The 19629-nt window shown below is 61.9% G+C and overlaps 3 protein-coding genes across 3 annotated transcripts; 1 reads left to right on the top strand and 2 right to left on the bottom strand.

Moving 5' to 3' along the window:
- Nucleotides 1-4956: 4956 nt before the first annotated feature.
- On the top strand, nucleotides 4957-11562 carry HAP1 (huntingtin associated protein 1). The gene is made up of 15 exons (XM_058041612.1): nucleotides 4957-5082; nucleotides 6767-6843; nucleotides 6954-7070; nucleotides 7176-7276; nucleotides 7490-7598; nucleotides 7723-7801; nucleotides 7884-8014; nucleotides 8100-8174; nucleotides 8260-8397; nucleotides 8757-8824; nucleotides 8901-9068; nucleotides 9403-9689; nucleotides 9783-10001; nucleotides 10408-10501; nucleotides 11119-11562. The coding sequence occupies exons 1-15, from the start codon at nucleotides 4992-4994 to the stop codon at nucleotides 11501-11503; spliced, it is 2139 nt and encodes a 712-aa protein (XP_057897595.1). The 5' UTR covers nucleotides 4957-4991; the 3' UTR covers nucleotides 11504-11562.
- A 1052-nt stretch (nucleotides 11563-12614) lies between these two features.
- Nucleotides 12615-13043, bottom strand: LOC131094279 (gastrin/cholecystokinin-like peptide). Its single transcript, XM_058041844.1, has 2 exons — nucleotides 12857-13043; nucleotides 12615-12739 (listed from the first exon to the last, which is right to left on the bottom strand). The coding sequence occupies exons 1-2, from the start codon at nucleotides 13041-13043 to the stop codon at nucleotides 12615-12617; spliced, it is 312 nt and encodes a 103-aa protein (XP_057897827.1).
- Nucleotides 13044-16832: 3789 nt separating this feature from the next.
- Nucleotides 16833-18386, bottom strand: EIF1 (eukaryotic translation initiation factor 1). The gene is made up of 4 exons (XM_058041620.1): nucleotides 18236-18386; nucleotides 17792-17955; nucleotides 17609-17710; nucleotides 16833-17053 (listed from the first exon to the last, which is right to left on the bottom strand). Exons 1-4 carry the CDS (start codon nucleotides 18264-18266, stop codon nucleotides 17009-17011), a joined length of 342 nt encoding a protein of 113 aa, XP_057897603.1. The 5' UTR covers nucleotides 18267-18386; the 3' UTR covers nucleotides 16833-17008.
- Nucleotides 18387-19629: the final 1243 nt, after the last annotated feature.

Here is a 19629-nt window from a genome sequence, read left to right as displayed (position 1 = left end):
TTTGCCTCATCTCTCCCCTTCTCACGGCGCTCCTCGGGAGGTGCCCGGGCAGGAGGCGCAGGATGGCACCGGGCAGGGCACAGAGCGAGTCTGCACAGGCACCTGGGCCAGGCTGAGCCAGGACCGTGCTCCTCCTGGCCCGTGTCCCATCGGTGCCCGGGACCCCCGTCCTGCCCTGGCCCAGCTCCCGGGGCAGCTCCCGGCTCATCAAGCGCTGCTGGAGGGCGGACAGCGGGGTCCGGGCTCGGCGGGGTCCGGGCTCGGTGGGAGCAGCTCTGGGGCGATGGGAGCTGCTCCGCACGTGTCTGAACAAGGTTCCCCCGGGGAGAGTGAATGTACGTGCAGGAGCGGGGCCAAAAGCAGACGCAGGGCTCTGGCAGCCCCGGCTGAGCTGACTCACCCTCAGCGGCCGCGCTCCCTCCGCAGCCAGCGGCACCTCCGAACACGGTGGGTCCCTGGGGACAGGAGGGGATGAGGGTTTGGGGATGGGCAGCTGCTTCCCGGGCCGCCCCGAGGTGTGTGTGTGGCAGTGCCAGGGGGCACAGGGCCGGGGAAGGCTGTGGGTGTGATTTAGGGTCTGTGTGTTGCTTTGTGCTGTCCCTGTGTGCCAGGGGGAGCAGCGTGGCCTGGTGCTGTGGGTGCTGTGCATGTGGCAGCGACCCCGAGCATCTGCCAGGAGAGATGCCCTGGCATGAGCTGGGCACGAGGGGCTGCTTGTGGCACAATGGGGGAGGTGGGAGCAGGGCTGGGGATGCAGCAGGGAGCTCCTGCCCTGCAGGGCAGAAGGGCAGCTGTGCCAGCAGCGGCTGCAGCCCGAGCCAGAGCCATTGGAGGCGGCCAGAGAGCAGGGATACGCTGGATTTATGGCCCGTCTCATGATGTTTATGGTTGGCATGAGGCAGCTGCAGATGCCGCCCAGCCCTGCCCCGCTCCCTGCTCTGCATCCTGCTGCCGACAGGGCGGAGGTTCGCAGGTGGACTTTGCTCTGCGAGGTGGAGCTGCCCAGGGCTCTCCTGGCACTCCTGCCGTGTCTGCCCAGCGCCGGGCGACTCGACAGCTCCTCCCTGCTCGTTCCACAGGCAGCGACCCGGCAGGGACCCTGTGGGGACAGGCTCCTCTCCTGTCCTGTCCTGTGCTGTCCTGTCCTCTCCTGGTGCTGCTTTGGTGCTGAGCCCCCCGGTCACACAGCAGCCACCGCAGAGCAGGTACGCTGACCCCTTGCCTCTGCCAAACCTGCCCCACATTCAGGGGTGGAGCTGAGCTGGATTCTGTTCCCGCAGCTCTCCTGTGCCAGGACACCACCCGAGCCCTGGCTATGCCTCCTGGGCTGGCAGATGCTGCCTCCAGGAAGGTTTTTGTCCTATGGGGGGTCAGGATGCGTCCCTGGAGCCCTCGAGCATCACCTGAACAGCTCCTTCCCCCCAGGCAGGGCCCGCAGGAGGGACTCTGGTGTGCCTCTCCCCATGGCAGCCGGGCCCCCACGCAACACCGGCCAAACTGGACACCCCGCTCCCACGAGAGACCCTCCCCAGCCAGAGCCCACCCGCCTGCCACGCCCTGCCCAGCCCGGGCTCAGCTGTCCCCGCCTGTCCCCAGCCCAGCCCGGCGTCCCAGGCGGGCACACGCCGCGATGCCGCGACCATCACCGGTGGGTACAGCTGAGGGTGCCGGCGGGAGCTGGGGTGCGGGGGGTGAGGAGCTGGGTCTCCTTTGGGCTGTTCCTCCATCCTGTCACTGTTCTGTGTCGGAGATGAGCCATTGTCCCGGCATCCTTCACCCCGCACTGCGTGCCAGGCCCGCTGTGCCCAGCGCAGAGCGTGGCCAGGAGATGGCAGCAGGACCCTGCCCGCGGGCAGCGGGAGGATGAGGGGAGCCGGACAGAGCTGGGGAAGGGTCCTGGAGTGCCACCCTGCGGGGGACCCCCCAATCCCTGCACCAGGGGCTCTGGGGATGGACCCAGCCCCAAACCCCCAGGGCACAGAGTGGGCTGAGGGGTGCAGGAGGTTCCCCCCTGCACAGCCCCCTCCCCACATACCACCCTGGGCTGATGGTGACAGTGAGGGGGTGACAGTCCCCCTTTTTCGGGGCTCCACAGAATCCCAGCTACCAATGGAGGCAAAACGTGAAACAAAAAGGCCCCAGCAGCAGCACGGGCCTGGGTGGCACTGGGGTGGCACTGGGGTGGCACTGGATTCCTTTATTTGATGCTACATTCCCCCAAGTCTTGGGTGGCAATGAGCTGGGGGCAAACAACAGCTTATAGGGGGGGACAGGTCTCAAGGGAGGATACGATGCTCAGCTAATCAAAAGCACTGGGGGTGGAACACAAAGGCAAAGGGATACAAGGGAGGAAAACTGCTTGGGACAGGAGGGGTCAACAACTGGACGTGTGGGAGGAAGGGGTTTGAAACTTGGCAGAAAAGTAGCTAAGCAGCAAAGAGATAAACCGACACTAAAAGCAGGGGCGGGGGGGAAGCCCAAATAAACTACCAAACAACAAACCAAACAAAAAACCAAAACAAAACCACCCTGACACCGTGGCCCTGTGTCCCCCTGTCCCCAGAGCTGTGCAGCGAGGCTGTCCCCGAGGTGGAGATCGTCAGCCTGCTGGGCGAGCAGCTGCCCCGCTACACGCTGCGGGCTGACACCGTGTTTGGCTACGAGCACAGGGACTGGCTGCGAGCCCCCAGCGCCCCCCCGCAGCCCGTAGCCCCCCTGACCCCCCGGCAGATCGAGGAGACCCTGCAGTATTTCCGTGAGTGCAGCGGGGCCGGCGAGGGGCGGTGGGCACGGCCGGGCTGATCGCCGCTAATGGGATTGACGGGCTGGATTTCCTCACCCGGAACATCCCGGGCTAATTCTGGGAGCAGCTGCTGCTGAGCCAAGCCGGATGCTGAGAGAGAGAGCCCCCCCAGCATTTTCTTGGGATCCCCAGCATGTCCCTGCTCCCCTGTGCTGGGTTGGGACGCTGGTGGGCTTGGCGAGGTGTGCCAGGGGATGCCAGGGCTGCTGCTCCTCCAGCATGCCAGCCTGGAGCAGGGGGCTGCCAGCAGAGCCCGCAGAGCTGTGGGGACCCCAGGGGGAGATCCCTGCTGCCAGCAGACCCCCAGAGCTGAGGAGATCCATCCCTGCTGCCAGCAGACCCCCAGAGCTGAGGGGATCCATCCCTGGTGCCAGCAGAGCCCCCAGAGCTGTGGGGATGCCATGGGGACACTCCTGCAGCCCCCATGGCCAGGCAGGGGCAGTGCCCACGGCCCTGTGACGTGTTCCATCCCTGGGCAAGGTCGGGGTTCAGCGGGGGGCACAGACGGATTATCTCTGCCTTGTTTGTGCCTCTGGGCCGCGTGTGGCGGGGACAGGATTAGAGCAGGGGGCTGGGGGATGGATGTGGGGCAGTGGGAGACAGATGGGGGCAAAGCCTCCACCCAGCTGCTCCCTGCAGGCTGGGCATCACCCTCACCGTGCCCTGCCTGTGCTCGCAGCCTTCCCCTGGTGGCTGCTCCCTCTCTGGTCAGCAGGCGACCATCAGTGGCCGTACAAGGGATTGAACCCCAAATTCTGTCTGTGCCATGGGGTGGGGAGCACGCAGCACACCAGCACCCCAGCCCTGCTCCATGGGGCCAGGGGCTCTCAGTGCCACACTCCTGCAGGTCACAGCCACTCCAGTGCTGCTGGCATGTGCTGGAGGGGGCCCATGGCGTCAAACCTTTAAGCTGCCATCAGAAATAGCCCCCTGTAATCTGCTTGTGCGGGCACAGGGAACCTGCCCAGAGCAGCAAATCCTGGGGCAGGGGATTAGGAAGAAGCAGCTCCTGCCTGTCCGTGCTGGGACGTGTGCTTGAGTCCTTGGGGTCCCTGGAGGGTGGGTGGTGCTGGCTGTGTCATCCCAGGCCTCACCAAGGGAAAATCCAGCTCCAGCAGGAGGGAGAGGGTGAGACTGAGGGCATCTGCTCCAATCTCACCCCAGAGAGGACTGAGGGTTTATGGCAGGGTCCCAATGGGTAGGAGTGAAGCAGGCAAAGGTGTGCAATGCTGAGGGGCAGCTCCAGCTGCATCCCTTCACTGATTGTTTGGGTGCTCACAAGGGTGGGCATTGGGGCACGTTGGCATTACCAGCACCACACCCACGGCCTGTGCTACGTGCCTGCCAGCTCCTCCATAATTCAGCACACCATGATTTATTCACCTTTCCTGCTTCTGTGCTGCCTCTGCACCAGCGCTGTGGGGACGAGAGGGTGCCAGCCAGGGAGTGTGGGGCATCCTGGCTCATGCCAGGCCATGCCTGGAGCCAGGGCTGGTGAACGGGGAGGCTGGAGTGGGATGGAAAAGCCCCTTTGCTGATCAGGGACCTGGCAGGGCCCAGCACTGCAATGGGCACTGCAGGTGCAGGGTTTGTGACGTGGGTGATGATGGGGGGATGGCAGAGCAGGGCTGGCCAGACAAACGTACCCTGACCCTCATGGGGACCCCATGGCTTTGTGTGAGGGGCCCCAAATCCCTCCCCGTCCTTCCCAGGGGGCAGAGCTGCCGTCTGTGGGTGACCCACAGCATCAACACTGCAGAGCGGCTGCTCAGGGACCCGCAGGGTGCCAAGCGGTGGGAGGGACACCTCCCCCAGCCCCCAGGGCTGAGCAGGGCTGTCCCGGCGGGCTCCCCAACAAAGAGCCCAGTCCTGGGGTGCCTGATGGGGATCGTGTCCCTGGGGAAAACGGGGGAAATGCGCACCCCGAGCCCCGCATCGCCCCCGCGCGGCTCCGCCCCCGTCCCGGCCCCGTTCCCGTCCCCGCCGCCGGGGGATGCGCCGGGCAGGTGCGCGGGGAGCGGGCGATCCTATAAATAGGGGCGGCAGCGGCCGCAGCGGCTCCGCTCGGCGCGGCGGGGCTGGGCACGGCTGGGTGGGCACGGCTGGGTGGGTACGGCGGGCTGGGCACGGCTGGGTGGGCACGGCTGGGTGGGCACGGCTGGGTGGGCACGGCGCTGGGCACGGCGCGATGGAGATCTGGAGCAGCCCCGCCGCCTACGATGAGTTGAACGGGAACGCGGAGCGCGGCGCGGACCCCATCGCCCGGGAGCTGGAGGAAGGTGAGGGCGGCGCGGGCGGTCCCGGCCCGGGGATGAGGATGAGGATGGGGGTGAGGATGAGGATGAGGATGAGGATGAGGATGAGGATGAGGATGAGGCTGCGGCAGGGCTGGGCTCCCCGCGGGGTTGGTTTGGAGCGGTGGGGCCGGGGCTGGTCCGGAGGGGTCAGGGCCGGGGTCTTCCCTCGGGAGGTGCCCTGCGCTCCCCACCTGTGCCTTCCCTCAACCCCCGGCTCCCTCGCCGCCCTCTGGCCCGGGGTTGCCGCCTCCCGGTCCCTTGGGGACCCCCAGGGTCACCCCGAGCCCAAGGAGAGCTGTCCCCACGGACAGGGGACAGCCAGGTGTGCCAGGTGTGCCCGTGGGGAAGGAGAAGGGCGCCCCTCCTGCCGTGGGAACGGGGTGCTCCCCCCCCAATCGGGCCCTGGCTGGATGTTTACATCTTGGCCAGCGCCGCAGCCCCCGTCTGCCAGGGCCAGCCGCTCGCTCCAAGCGGAACGATGCTCATGCTCTAATTACTTCCAATTAACGGCTCAGGGGCCTGACGAGGTGCAGTTGGGGACCCCCGCGGAGAGCGGCTCCTGTCGGGGTGCAGAGAGGGGGGTGAGGCTGGGGATGGGGCTGGCCCTGCGCCCCCTGGCCGTGTTTGGGGTCCGTGTTTGGGGTCCGTGTTTGGGGTCCGTGCCCTCCGGGGCAGTGCGGGCCGGACGGGCCCGGGGTGGCGAGTGGGGGCATTGCCATGACAACGCTCTCGCCATTACACAACCCCAGCTGGGGACGCCTAATGGGATTTGTGTGGCTGAGCTTCCCCGTTAACCCACTTCGTCTGCGCCGCCGGGGGGTGCCTCTGACTGGGGCCCTGAGCGCAGCCGGGGGAAACTGAGGCACGCAGCCTCGGGGCAGCAGAGCATGGAAAGGGCACCGGGCAGGGTGCGGGGCACAGGCGGCTCCGGGGCTGTAGCCGGCTCTGGGGTGCGGGCAGGGCTCGGGGCTCTGCTCGGGTGCGTGCCCGGCGCTGCCTGGCAGGACCCGCAGCGGGGGCACCGAGACTCGGTGCTGGCACCGCCTCTCCCCCCAGACCCGGGGAGCGGCGGGGCACGCAGGGCTGTGCCGGGGGCCCGGTGGGAGCCCCCGATCCCTCCCCGCCGCCGGGGCCGTGCAGCTGCGGGGGCACTGGGTGGGCGCGGGGGGCAGCGTCCCCTCCCCCAGAGAGAAACCAAACTGGGGCAGGGGGGATCTGGGGGAGGGGGCTGGGGACAGCTTGGAGGGGACGCCGCCCGCGAGCCCGGCTCGGCACGGTGCCACCACGGCTGTTTATGCTGGAGCTCCAGCCTGCTTTCTGCTGGAGATGTCACCTCTGATCCTGTCTCTGCTGCTGCCCTTCCTTGTCCCCCTGCTGTCCGTGAGTCCTGCAGTGGGGCTGGCGCTGTGCCTGTGCTGTGGGGTCAGCAAGGGTGCCAAGCGTTTTTCTTGCCCCCTCAAGGTGTGGGCAGGGTTGGGGGTGAGGTGTGAGCCCCCCCATTTCCCACGATGCTGTCACTGCCGTGGGGATCCCTGCCTGGCACTGTGTGAGGTGCCACCCAGCTGACAAAAGTCCTTTTTGGAGACCAGCTTGGGGGGACAGTGCTGAGCCCCTGGGTCAGTGCTCCCACAGTGTGGGGGTTCACCTTGTGCCCTCTCCCCCCCAGTCCTGTGTGCTGAGCGGGTGGCCAGGATCACAAAGACCTACCACGATATCGACGCTGTCACCAACCTGCTGGATGAGGTACGCTGGAGATGCCACCTGTGTGAGGGCTGGTGGCACCCTGGGGACACAGGGCTGGGTGAGGAGTGGGGAAGGGGTGAGTCCCAGCTGAGGCAGACCTGCCCCTGCAGAAAGAGCGGGATCTGGAGCTGGCAGCACGCATCGGGCAGTCCCTGCTGAAGCAGAACCGGAGCCTGACTGAGCGCAATGAGCTCCTGGAGGAGCAGCTGGAATTGGCCAAAGAGGAGGTAACAGCTCCTGGGCACAGGTCTGGGCTTTGGCCCGCTGTGTGCCCCCCCTGGGGGCTGCTGTTGTCCCTTTGGCCACGTCCTGAGGCGCTTTTGTCTCTCCAGATTGCGCAGCTGCGCCACGAGGTGTCCATGAGGGATGACCTCCTGCACTTCTACACCACCAGCACGGAGGAGAGCGAGCCCACCACCACCACCTCCACCCCGTGAGTGGGACCCCCTGTCCTGCTGCTCCTGTGGGCAGGCCAGGAGCCATCCCATCCCTGGGCTGGCACTGGCCACATCCCTGCCCTCCCTTGGTGGCCGTGGGTCCGACCCCACAGAGCTCGGTCGCTGTGGGTGCCTGGGCGAGCGGGCAGGGGTCAGAGTGGCCATTGCCACCCTGCCTGCCCTGCTCAGGCCTTCCCTGCTGTCCCCAGGCTGCGCAGGCACGAGTCCTCGCTGTCCTTGCAGCAGTACTTCCAGTACGACACCCTGCAGCAGAAGCTCCGGAGCCTGGAGGAGGAGAACCAGAAGCTGCGCATGGAGGTGGGCACAGCCAGCTGCAGGATGCCCTCAGTGCCCACCCCTGCCCTGCTCTCCCTGGGGGGACCCGAGCTGCCCCCTCAGTGTCCTGCCTGTCCCGCTCAGCCTCTCCAACCCTGTCCCCCAGGCCACCAACATCGCCACCGAGACGTGTCAGTACGAGCAGCAGGAGCAGCAGCTGATGATCGACTGCGTGGAGCAGTTCTGTAAGCAGGGCTGGGGGCTCTGCCCGGGTGGGTGGGCTGGGGCCGGGGCGGTGCCCGGCGGTGACGGAGCCCCCTCCCGCAGCCGAGGCGAGCCAGCAGGTCGTTCACCTGTCGGAGGAGCTGGCGCACCGGGCGGAGGACGCGGCGCGGCAGCAGGAGGAGATCAGCCAGCTGCTGGCGCAGGTCGCGGATCTGCAGCACAAGTGTCGCACGGTGAGGGGGTGAGGGTCCCCTGCCCGTGCCTGGGGGGTCGAGGGGTGCGGGCACAGCGCCCTGACCCGGCCTCTCCCGCCCGCAGTACGGCTCCGAGGTGGAGGAGCTCCAGCAGCACCTGACGGCGGCCAAGGAGGTGCAGCAGCAGCTGCGGATGGAGGTGAGCCCGGGGGGAGCCCTGGGTGCCCCCCTGGCCGGGGGTCCTGTCCCGGGGCCGTGCTCCAGCCGTGCCCGTGTCCCCGCAGCTGCGGGATCTGCAGGACAAGTACGCGGAGTGCGGCGGGATGCTGCAGGAGGCGCGGGAGGAGGTGAAGAGCCTGCGGAGCCGCAGCGTCCCCAACAGCACCGTGAGCCGCTACAGCGCTGCCAGCCTGCTGCCCGTGGTGAGCGGGCACCGGGGGGCACGGGGGGGTGCCTGCTGTGCCCCCGGTACAGACACTGCACCCCCATACTGACACTGCACCCCCACACTGACACTGCACCCCCAGCACTGACACTGTGCACCCCCAGTACCGACACTGCACCCCCAGTGCTGACACTGCCCCCCAGTACCGACACTGTGCACCCCCATACTGACACTGCCCCCCCAGAACTGACACTGTGCACCCCCAGCACTGACACTGCCCCCCCCAGCATTGACACTGTGCCCCCAAGTATTGACACTGTGCACCCCCATACTGACACTGTGCACCCCCATACTGACACTGCCCCCCCATACTGACACCCCTTATCCCGTCCCCAGGACTCGCTGGCGGCTGAGATCAAGGGCATGATGAGGAAGAGGACGGACAGCTCCTGCTCGGACTACAAGTGAGTTCTGTCATTGATGGTTTGTGCCGTGCCCTGGGACGGCTCCGGCTCACCCCGAGCTCCCTCCGGCCCGCAGGAGCTACCAGCGCGTCTTCGAGACGGTGAAGGCCGTGAACCAGGCAGCCAAGGCCAAGTCCTGCTCCGAGTCTCCCCACCACGTCCCGGGCTCCAGGCAGGTGTCCACTGCCCACTCTGGGGGGGCCAGCACCCCCCAAACCAACTGCTCCGGCTCGGAGGATGCTCAGTGAGTGCTGGGGCGGGGGAGAACGGGGCCGGGTGAGGGGAGAACGGGGCCGGGTTGGGGATGGTTGGGGTTGAACGGGGCTGGGTTGGGGATGAACGGGGCCGGGTTGGGGCAGAACGGGGCTGGGTTGGGGATGGTTGGGGATGAACGGGGCCGGGTTGGGGATGAACGGGGCCGGGTCAGGGATGAACAGGGCCGGGTTGGGGATGAACGGGGCCGGGTGGGACAGCGGCTGCTCCTGCACAGGAGTTGGGATGCTGGCAGCAGCCTGGGGCAGGGAGGGCAGGGTCTGGGGGGGTCCCTGAGGTGCAGCCCTAAGCTGTGCCCCCATCAGGGCCGATGGGGCCATCAAGGAGCCCCGGGCAGCCCCGGGCCGGCAGGACCTGGAGGCGGCGGTGCAGCGGCTCTCGGAGCGCTCCTTCTTCGAGGCCGAGCGGGAGCGCAAGCTCTGGAGGCTGAGAGATGGGGAGAGCTCCAGCGGCTTCCTCACCCCCGAGGGCAGCGTCGTCTCCACCGGGACAAGCTACTCCGGGGGCTCGGAGCTCACGGCTGGCTCCGCCTTCTCCCTGGGCTCCCTCACCTGCTTCCCCGACAAGCTGCAGATCGTGAAGCCGCTGGAAGGTGAGGGCCAGAGGGGGTGGGTGAGGAGCTGCAGGTGCTCTGAGGGTCCAACAGCCCCTCCTGAGCTCCCCTGGGCTGTGTTCCCATCCCCAGGCTCTGTGACGCTCCACCACTGGCAGCAGCTGGCACAGCCCAACCTGGGCGGGATCCTGGTGCCCCGGCCCGGGGTGCTCACCAAAGACTTCAGGCAGCTGGACACCGACCTGGAGGAGGTCTACAGCCTCAATGACCTGGAGGAGGACGATGTGGACGCCAGCTCCTTCCAGCTGCTCCCTACCTCAGCGCCCGCCAAAGCCAAGGAGCGCCCCAGGGGTGAGCGGGGGGCGAGGGGACGGAGGGGCCGCAGCCCCCGGGGTGCCCCTGCCCTCCTGTCCCGGCTGGCCCTCGCCTCCCCCGGCGCTTTCCCCTCTTGCAGCAGCCCGTCCGTGGCACCCCGCGCTCCCCGGGGGGATGCTCCGCCTGCGGCTGTGCCAGGGCTGCTCTCGGGCAGCGGGATGAGCCACGGCCACCGCCCCGGCGAGCCCCTGCTGCCCCCCGGCTGCCTGCAAGGGGCCGCTCTGGCATCTCCTGGCCCGTCCTGTGCCGGCTGCCCGCTCTGAGCAGGCCCCGGGCGCAGTTGCTGCTGAATCCCCGTGCAAGGAGCTCCCAGCCCGGCTCTGGCTGCCCCGCCTGCCCTCCGTGCCCTGGGTCCTGACCCCTTGTCTCCTGTCCCTTCCAGTGTTCCTCTCTGTTAACAACCTCCCCCAGACCCCGTCTACCTTCACCATCACCACCTGCCACATCCTCCACCCCACCTCTGCGACCACCACCAGGTAAGGTGCGGGGCCCCCGCTGCCTGCCCCGGCCTTCCTCCTCCTCCTCCTCCTCCTCCTCCTCCTCCTCCCCCGTGCCTGGCTCCCTGCAGCCCCTGATGCTCTGAGCGGTGCCAGCACCAGAAATCTCCCCAAATGTGGCTGCTGGGGTGTCCGTGTGTCTGTGGATGGATGGATGGATGGACGGACAGACGGACAGCCTTCCTCGGCTGGGCTCGCCCAGGGGAGCAGTAAATGCTCCTGGCACTCTGGGGAACAGACACAGGTTTTTGGTTTTTTTTCCTCCCTCCACACTTGGGCAGCAGCCAGGAACTTTTCGCAGCCGGCTGCTGGGCTGTCCCCTCATTAACGAGCGCCGGTGATTAGCCCTAATGAGCCCCCCTAAGGCTCGCTGGGGGTTGGTGTGAGCTGGAGTTCGCTGTCAGACAAACCCCGGTGTCTGGACATTGCTGCTGGAGCTGTGCCCGTGTCCCAGCGTGTCCCGGCTGATGAGGAGCAGCCCCAGCACCCTCTGGGGGCTTTGGGGTCTCCTGCAGCCCAGGGCTCTTTAGGGGAAGGACAGGGGGTCCTGCCTGGCCCCCCCAGCTGATCCCCCTTCTGCTCTCTCTTCCCTCCAGTCTGTATCATGCCGTCGTGCCTTCTTGTGGGCCCTTTGAGGGGCTGAGCCTCTGCAGCCCCTCCCCAGAACCGGCTCCCCCCACGCTGGCGCTGGGCCCTGGACCCCCCAGCGCCGCCAGGGGACTCGTGAGGCTCCTGCTGGGCCGAGATTCCCACCTGGCACCAGGCACTGGATCGTGGAGGGCCCCCTCGCTGCACTGCCAGGAGCCCCAGCACTGTGAGCCCCCCGTGGCCAGGGGCAGGAGCAGCACCTTCAGCTGGAACCTGGTGGAGAAGCTGCAGCGCCTGGGGCTGGACAAGGTGGTGGCCAGAGGGCAGAGAGCTCCTGTGCCCTCTGGGGTACCCAGAGGTGACACTGCTGCAGAGCCCCCAGGCTCAGGGTGAGACACATCCTCTTCCTCACCCGTCCATGGGGAAATGGAGACGGGAGAAGCTTCAGCCTCAGCTCCATCAGTGCTCCTGGCACCAGCACGGAGGGCTCTGCCCTGGCTGCAAGGACAGAACTGGCCCTGCTCCCCACGGATGGGGGTACAGGGGGTGCTGGCTGGCCCTGGCCCTGCTGGGGCAGTGTGGACCCTGCACAGGAGCCGATTTCTGGCAATAAAAACTGTTCCTGCTTCTGCTGAGCCTGTCTGCGGAGCGAGAGGCAGCTCGGCCCGTCTGGGGCTGTCCAGATGCTGCAGGGATGGAGAACACCCAGTGTGGGCTCAGGTGTGTCCTGGGGCAACCCACTGGGGCCAGGGGGACCCCCTGCACCCCGGGCTGGGCCCTGGCCAGCACCTGGCCTGGACTGGCTTCAAAGGGAATGCTGGTTTAGCTCTTCCCTGCTCACTGAGTAGCAATAGTAGCAGCACCCACAGCTTGGGATGTTCCTGGGGGTGCTTCTGCTGCTCCCCCTAATTGTGTCCTTCCCTCCAAGCTGTGCCCAAACCCCTGGCAAATAAATGTGAATTCACAGAGCAGCTGCTGTGTGCTGTGTGTGCTGCTGTGCCCAGCTCAGCCTCTGCCCCTTGCATCCCTCTGGGGCTGGGGGCAAATCCCCTCTGGGGCTGGGGGCAAATCTCTTCTGCCCTCTACAACTGGGGGCAAATATCTTCTGCCCTCTGGGACTGGGGGTAAATCCCCTCTGCATTCTGGAGGCAAATTCCTTCTGCCCTTTGGGACTGGGGGCAAATCCCTTTTGCCCTCTGGGGCTAAATCCCTCTGGGGTTGGGGGTAAATTCCCTTTGCCCTTTGGGGCTGGGGGCAAATCCCCTCTGGGGCTTAGAGCAAATCCCCTCTGCCCTCTGGAACTGGGGGCAAATCCCTTCTGCCCTCTGGGGTTGGGGGCAAATCCCTTCTGCCCTCTGGGGTTGTGGGCAAATCTCCCTGCCCACCTTCCCAGGCTCTCCCCAGCACACACAGGAGTGCAGAGACCGTGGTGCCAGAGTTTTATTGAGGGAAAGGGCAGGCCCTGAGTGTGGCAGTGCCCTGCCCAGCCAGCCCAGCCCAGCAGCTACACAGCACCATCCTCATCCTCAGCGCTGCGGCGGCCAAAGTCCATCCAGTCGGGGTAGAAGTGGTCGTGCAGAGCCTCCAGCCCCTCGTCCTCATGCACAAAGGCCTTGTGCTTGTTCAGCTCTGCCAGGGCAAAGGCAGCAGTTAGAGCTGGAAATTGCTGGAAATTTGGAAATTGCTGGTATTTTCCCCCCTTCCATGGGGGCCAGGCTGTGCCCACCCACCCATAGCTTGCAGTACCTGTGAGGATGTGGGGCAGGAACTGGGACAGGAGGTGCTGCTGCTCCTGGGACAGCTGCTGGGGCCATTCCCGGCGGGCCAGGCTCGGGGGGGGCTCCTGGGGGTCCCCCGAGGCCGCTGGGGGCCGGCACAGGCTGGGGGCCACCGCCAGGGCCAGGATGAGGCACAGGCACAGGGACGCCTTCATGGCTGTGGGGACACTGAACAGGGGGGCAGCTGCAGCCCCTGGACTGGGACAGGCTCAGCCCCAGCCCATGGACGGTTCACAGTCCCCTCTGTCCCCCTCTTTGTGTCCCCAAGTGCCCTCCATCCCTTGCAGCTTCTCCACAAGCCTTTTCCATCCCTCTCTCCTGGCTGGTTCCCAATTCCCCCAGAATCAGAGTGAAGGCAGAGGGATCCACGAGGATCAATCCCACTTGTGGCTCCTTGCAAGGATGCTGAAAACTAAAGCCCATGGCTAAGAGCATCATCCAGCTCCTCCTTGAATCCAAACAGCTGGGGAGCTTCTCCTCCCCAGGGCATGGCCAGGCCCAGATCCCCTCTGTTCCCCTCAGTGGGACTCTGAGTTGCTTTGTCCCTCCTGTCTGCTCCTCAGGTTTTCTCCATCTTTCCCTCTCCCCAAGTCACCTGCAGCCAGTGCCAGAGCCCTGTGAGACTCTGAGACTCACCTGTGGGTTCTGAGGCTCAGCAGGGTGTCCTGGTGGGTGTCCTGGTGGGTGTCAGTGGGTGTCCCAGTGGGATTCTCTCCCCAGCTCAGCCCTGCTTTTAAAGGCACTGCCGGGGCTGCCACACCCCAAGGAGGCTCCAATCACATCCACCCACCCCCAGGGGGGCCTCGGGCATCTGTGCGTGCTCACATACACACAGACAGACAGACAGACACACAGACACACACACAGACACACAGGCAGACCCACAGAGCCACACAGACAGATATATATATATATACACATACATATATATAAAATATATATTAAAACCATTACATTAATTATATTACATTATATTATATTATATTATATTATATTATATTATATTATATTATATTATATTATATTATATTATATTATATTATATTATATTATGTATAAATATGCATATATGTATGTAGGGAAACACAGATGAATGCTTACATAAATACATATATATATGCATATATTTTTATGTACATGTCTACATACATGTATTCATACATACAAGTATTCACAATTATATATCCATACACACATGTTGGACTTCTAACATAAATGATTCTGGGATTATGTGTATATATATATACACACACACACACACACACATATATATATAAATAAAAGATATACACATATATATGTAAATATATTACATATTATAAATATATAATATATATTATATATTATATATTATATATTATATATTATATATTATATATTATATATTATATATTATATATTATATATTATATATTATATATAACATATAACATATAACATATAACATAATATATAATATATATACACATATATACACGTGTATATATATATGAAAATATATGAATATTTGTACACATATATCTAAATCTGTACACATTTATACATACATACATACATACATACATATGTGGTTATAAATAGCAATATATATGCAAATAACTGTATAAACACACATGCATATGTTTGTATGTATATACAGAAGTATATGTGTGTACATATGTGTATTCTCACATGTGTGTCTGCACACACACACACACACATAGATGTACCCACACCCTCACACCCAGGTGTGTGCACAGGTTTATAACGTGTTGTGCCAGGGCTGCCAAAGGCTCTGTGCCTCTGGGGTTGGGGGGGCAGTGCCTGTGAGGCCCCTCAGCAGGACACAGACCCCAGAGCAGCCCATTCTGCAGCTCTGGATCCCTCCCTGCACCCCGAGAAGCTTTGGGGTGCTGTGGCAGCAGAGGGCCCCACTGACGATCCTGTCTGTCCCCACCCAGCCCCAATGGATATTGACGGTTCCTGCTGCCGCTGTTGATCCCCCATCAGTGTATTTGCAGAGCCCATTTGTCTCCCTCCTTCAATAAACCCTGTGAGTGACATCCTGGGCTGGGGCACGTCACTGTCCCCTGTCCCCAAGGAGCTGTGTCAGCTCCTCAAACACCCCAAAATAAATGGGCTTTGGATGGAGGGAGGCAGCAGCACCCAGCACCCCTCAGCCATCGATCGCTCACTCCAACCAGCACCTTGCACAAGGAACAAACAAATTGTTTTCCAATTTCTGCCTTTTAATGGCTCAATCTGGACCCAATGAGCCGTCAGGGTGATGGGGACACGGTGACTCACGGCATCACCCTGACGCAGGTTTGTCACCAGGCCTGTGGGCATCGGGGCTGGACCCTGCTCCAAGGCTGAGCTGAGGATGCACCAAGCTCCCCTCGCCCCTGGGGCCAGCTGTCCTGGCAGTGGCCAGATCTGTTGCCAAGTCCACTGGGGAGAAATCCAGGCTGGACATGCTCTGACACACGAGGGGCACAGGAATTGTTGGCACAGCAGCAGCAGCAGAGATTGGGCTGGGGGAGGTTGTGGGCACAAAAGCACACCCTGGTGTGGATGCTGCCCTTGGTGCTGTCAGCACTGCTCGTGATGGGCAGGGCTGGTCACCTCTCTCACCTGAGGCATGGGCAGGGCTGGAGGCCACCAAGGGCTGGGCAGGGCTGGAGGTCACTCTGAGGTACAGGCAGGACAGGAGGTCACTTTCAGGAAGGATGGGCAAGGCAGGAGGTCATGAAAGGATGGGCAGGGCTGGAGGTCACTCCAAGACAAGGGCAGGGCTGGAGGTCACTGAGGTACAGGAGGACAGGAGGTCACCCTCGGTGCACTCACAGCTGCTTTACATAATTGCAGCAATTCTGTTTCCAAGATCAAAGTCTCCCAGGAAGGTGGCAGTGAGCTCAGTGCTCTGAGCACCCACGGGAGATGGGGACATTGTGGCAGGGGATGAAGGGCCAGGCCCTGCTCTGGGAGGATCAGGGTGGGAGCAGCACCCCAGGACACCCCAGCCCTCCCTGCTGCAGGGCAGATGTGCTGGGGGCAATGGCCCCCAGAGAAACCCAGGTTTGAATTCAGCATTTCAGAGCACTTCACACTGCTCCTGTGCCAGAGGCACTGCCAGCCCCAGAACCATCACTGCCCTCAGCCCATGCTTTTACTGAGATTCCATTCCTGCTTGTTGAGCTTGAGCTCACAAAATAGAGACAGCACTGAGCCCCTGACCTTCGGCAGAGCCTGACCCGGGTGGCAGCGCCTCCTCCTCCTCCTCCTCCTCCTCCTCGCAGTTTCTGGGAAGCAGAAGTGACCCTGCCCACGGGACTGCCAGGAACACAACGAGGGGATGACTCAGCACCCACCCACCCCTCGGCTTTCCCTCAGCTCCCAGCAGGAGCAGCACACACAGCACCGAGGGAACTCCCTGTTCCTGCAGTGGGGGACAACCCCCAGGCCCCCCAGGGCAGGGAACCCCACCAGAGGAGAAGGTGCTTTGGCCCCTGGGAGCGATGGAAGCACACACACACAGGCTTTGGAAAACCAATTTTATTTAAATAACTTTAAATACATTGCAATAAAACATTAGAAACGAAACCAAAGCCGTGTTACTGCACAGGGTGTGAGCTCTGCAGCTCCAGGGATGTTATCCTGCTGTTAGTCCTTGTCACGAGTTTAACCCATGGGACAGCACCTGGCACCTCAGGGCTCGCAGGTACCCACACCTGAGCTGCTGCCACGGTGCCTCCAGGTCACTCTGGTGTCACTGCTGTGCCCCCAGGAGCCAGCAGTGCCCAGAGGGAGCAGCTGGCACCAGGCAGGCCAGGATGGGAGCACAGCTGGACTGAGGAGCCATCAGCACAGGCCGAGTCCCCGGGCTTAGCTGGAGCTTGTGGCTTCAGGCTGGATGGTGCCAGCCCTTGGGTTAGCTCTGGGAAATGAGGGACAGCCAGACGAGATAGCATGGGCTCGTGTCAGTTTATTACATCACCAATTACAACAGTCCAGACCCAACAGTGGACCCAAGATCGTTACATTACACAAACCGGCTGCTTTTAAACTTATGACAAGGGACAGGTGGGAATTTCATGGTAAGGATATCTTCTTGCATAAAGCTCCAGTGGCCCACAGGCACTTAAAACCCGTGGACTTTCAGCTGGTCGTCTTTAGCCAGTCCAATCTGCAAGAGAGAAAACAAATTCACAGTGTGGGGTGATGCCTCTGTGCATCCAAACACTGCCCACACCCAGGGATCTGTGTGCATTTAACAGATTTGTGCTGATTTTAGGTAGTGAAATATAGGTCTTATAAGCTCTTGGAGATTTATTACACACCCAAGATAGCTCAGCTACCTTAAAAGGGGCATAAAATCAGCAGGATGGCTTCTGTGGTAGTGTTGGAAACAAAAAGGTTTTAATAAAAGGCAAAATAGCTAAACTCTTTACAGAGAAAAACCAAGCCAGGAGAACAGGTTCTTGCTGCTGGTAAAACACCTCACAAAAGTGATTAGTTTCCTTGTTCCCTTCTTTTTCTAGCAAATTGCTCGGGTGGGACTTTTTGGCTCCTGTCCAAATTAGCTATCCTTAAGTTTGAGGTGAAGTCCCCCAGGTCCTATGAGGTGTCTTTTCACCTAATTAAGAAGAGAAACTTCAGGGCTTATCTCCATTTTAAGGGCACAAAGGATAGTTTTGTCACTCCATCAACAGGGGGCACAATCCTACAGAAGCTGTCCTACCTCCACAAGGAACTGGCAGATGTTCTTGCGCTGGTCACCCTGCAACTGAATCACTTCTCCATACTCGGGGTGCTCAATTACAGTACCATTGCAGGCAAATTTCTGCAGCAGAGACAAAAAATCCTCATTAACACCACCAACATCCCTGCTGGGCGTGGCCGCTGCCCCACCCCCGAGCCCCACCTTCTTGAAGGCCTTCACCAGTTTCTTTTTATCGTAGTCATCCGCGATGCCCTGGACTGTGGTGAGGGTCTTCCTGCCGTTTCGCTGCTGGATCCTTATATGGATGTAGTCCTCAGTGCCGGCCGGGAGCAGGTCATCACCCTTACTTGCATCCGCAAAGGGGTCTGCGGGGAGATCCGTCAGGCCCCGCCCCAACAGCGCCCCATTGGCCGCCTCACCCGCCCATCACGCAAAGACCCCGCCCTATTGGCTGCCGCACCCGCCCGTCACATGCCAGCCCCGCCCCCACCCCATTGGACGCCGCGCCCGCCCGTCACGTTTGGGCTCCGCCCCCACCCCCCCCCGCGGCTGACGCAACCGGGCCCGGAATAGCAACTGCGCCACGGGGCGGGGCCGGGGCGGGGCCCGCGCGCTCCCCCGGCCCCACCGCACAAAGGGCCTCACCGAAGGGCTGGAGGTTCTGGATAGCGGACATACGATACGCTTCCCTTCCCTCGGCGGAGGCGGCGGCGGCTGCGGCGGGGGCGGCTCTGGCGGCGGGAGCGGCTCTGGGCGGAGGATGCTCTCGCGGCGGCGGCTCGAGGCAGTGTCAGGGGGGCGGGACTGCCGCCGACCGCTTATATACCGCCCCTCCGTGACGCCATCACGCACGGCCAACGAGGCCGGTGATTGGTCAACGCGCGGGGGCGTCAGGACGCATCGGGCGAACGCGGCCGCGCCCTGGCTGGCGCGGGGGGGAGCGGGGCGCATGCGCGGGGGGAGGGCCCGGCAGCGCGCGGGGCGGCGCGTGCGCAGTGCGATCCTGGGTCGGGCCGGGACCCCCCGAGCCCCCTCAGGGTCCGCCCCGAGACCCCCGCGAGCCCCAAAATCCTCCCGGGACCCCCAAAATCCTCCCCGAGAGCCACAAAATACCCCCACGAACCACAGAACACTCCCCGGGAGCGCTCAAACACCTCCAGATCCCCTCGGGCCTCCCCTCCAAAGGACGCGGTGCGGCCCGAAACCCTCATGGGGCCTCAAATCCCCTCCAGCCCTCGCAAATTTTATTGGGATCCTCCAACCCTCTGCAAAACATCCCTATTATGCCCCCCAAAACCTCTCTGGGACGCCCGAACTTCCCCGTGTGAAAATGTGTATTTTATGATTGGCTTTTCGCAAATATTAAAAGGAATGTTAGATGTGTTATGATGGAAAGTGATGCTGTATTGATTTTCTTAAGTTGTGTGTTAAATACAGTTTTAGGATGTTAAAACAGAAACTATGCTATGTAAGATGCTTTTTTTAAGAGAGAACTCATAGCAAGATAGCAGCCACAGGACACCTAAATCTTTCAGAGGAAAAGAATTTATTGCTCCATTATCGAGTTCTTCTCACCTTGCTCAGCCCTGAAGACATTTTAGGATTAAGAGGAAGAACTCGATAATGCCCAGACAGAATCCTGTGTTTGAATGGAATTTATGCATCATGGATGAGGTGTATGAATATGCAACAGGCTGTTGCTTTTAAGGGTTAACCCTCTGTTAACGTGGGTCCTTTTTTGGGCTTATTTTGCCCAGAAAGAAGTACCCAGACCATCCATAACTCTTTGTTTCTATTGTCTCATATTGTCCTAAATCCTAATTGTCCAAATTTCTATTACTATTTTTATAACCATTTTATTTCTATTAAACTTCAAAAATTCTAAAAACAAGTGATTGGCATTGTTCACACATCAATCCCCGGCCCCATCCTGGGGGTGACACGCCTGTCCCTGGCCCAGGGTGGCTCTCCTGGCCTGGCTTGGCCTTGCTGAGCCTGGCACTGTTTGGTCACCACCCTGAGCTCTGATTTTGGGTCTG

The sequence above is a fragment of the Melospiza georgiana genome, chromosome 28 (genome assembly GCF_028018845.1).
Source record: "Melospiza georgiana isolate bMelGeo1 chromosome 28, bMelGeo1.pri, whole genome shotgun sequence".
Classification (NCBI taxonomy): domain Eukaryota; kingdom Metazoa; phylum Chordata; class Aves; order Passeriformes; family Passerellidae; genus Melospiza; species Melospiza georgiana.
This window is presented reverse-complemented; position numbering and strand designations above follow the sequence as displayed.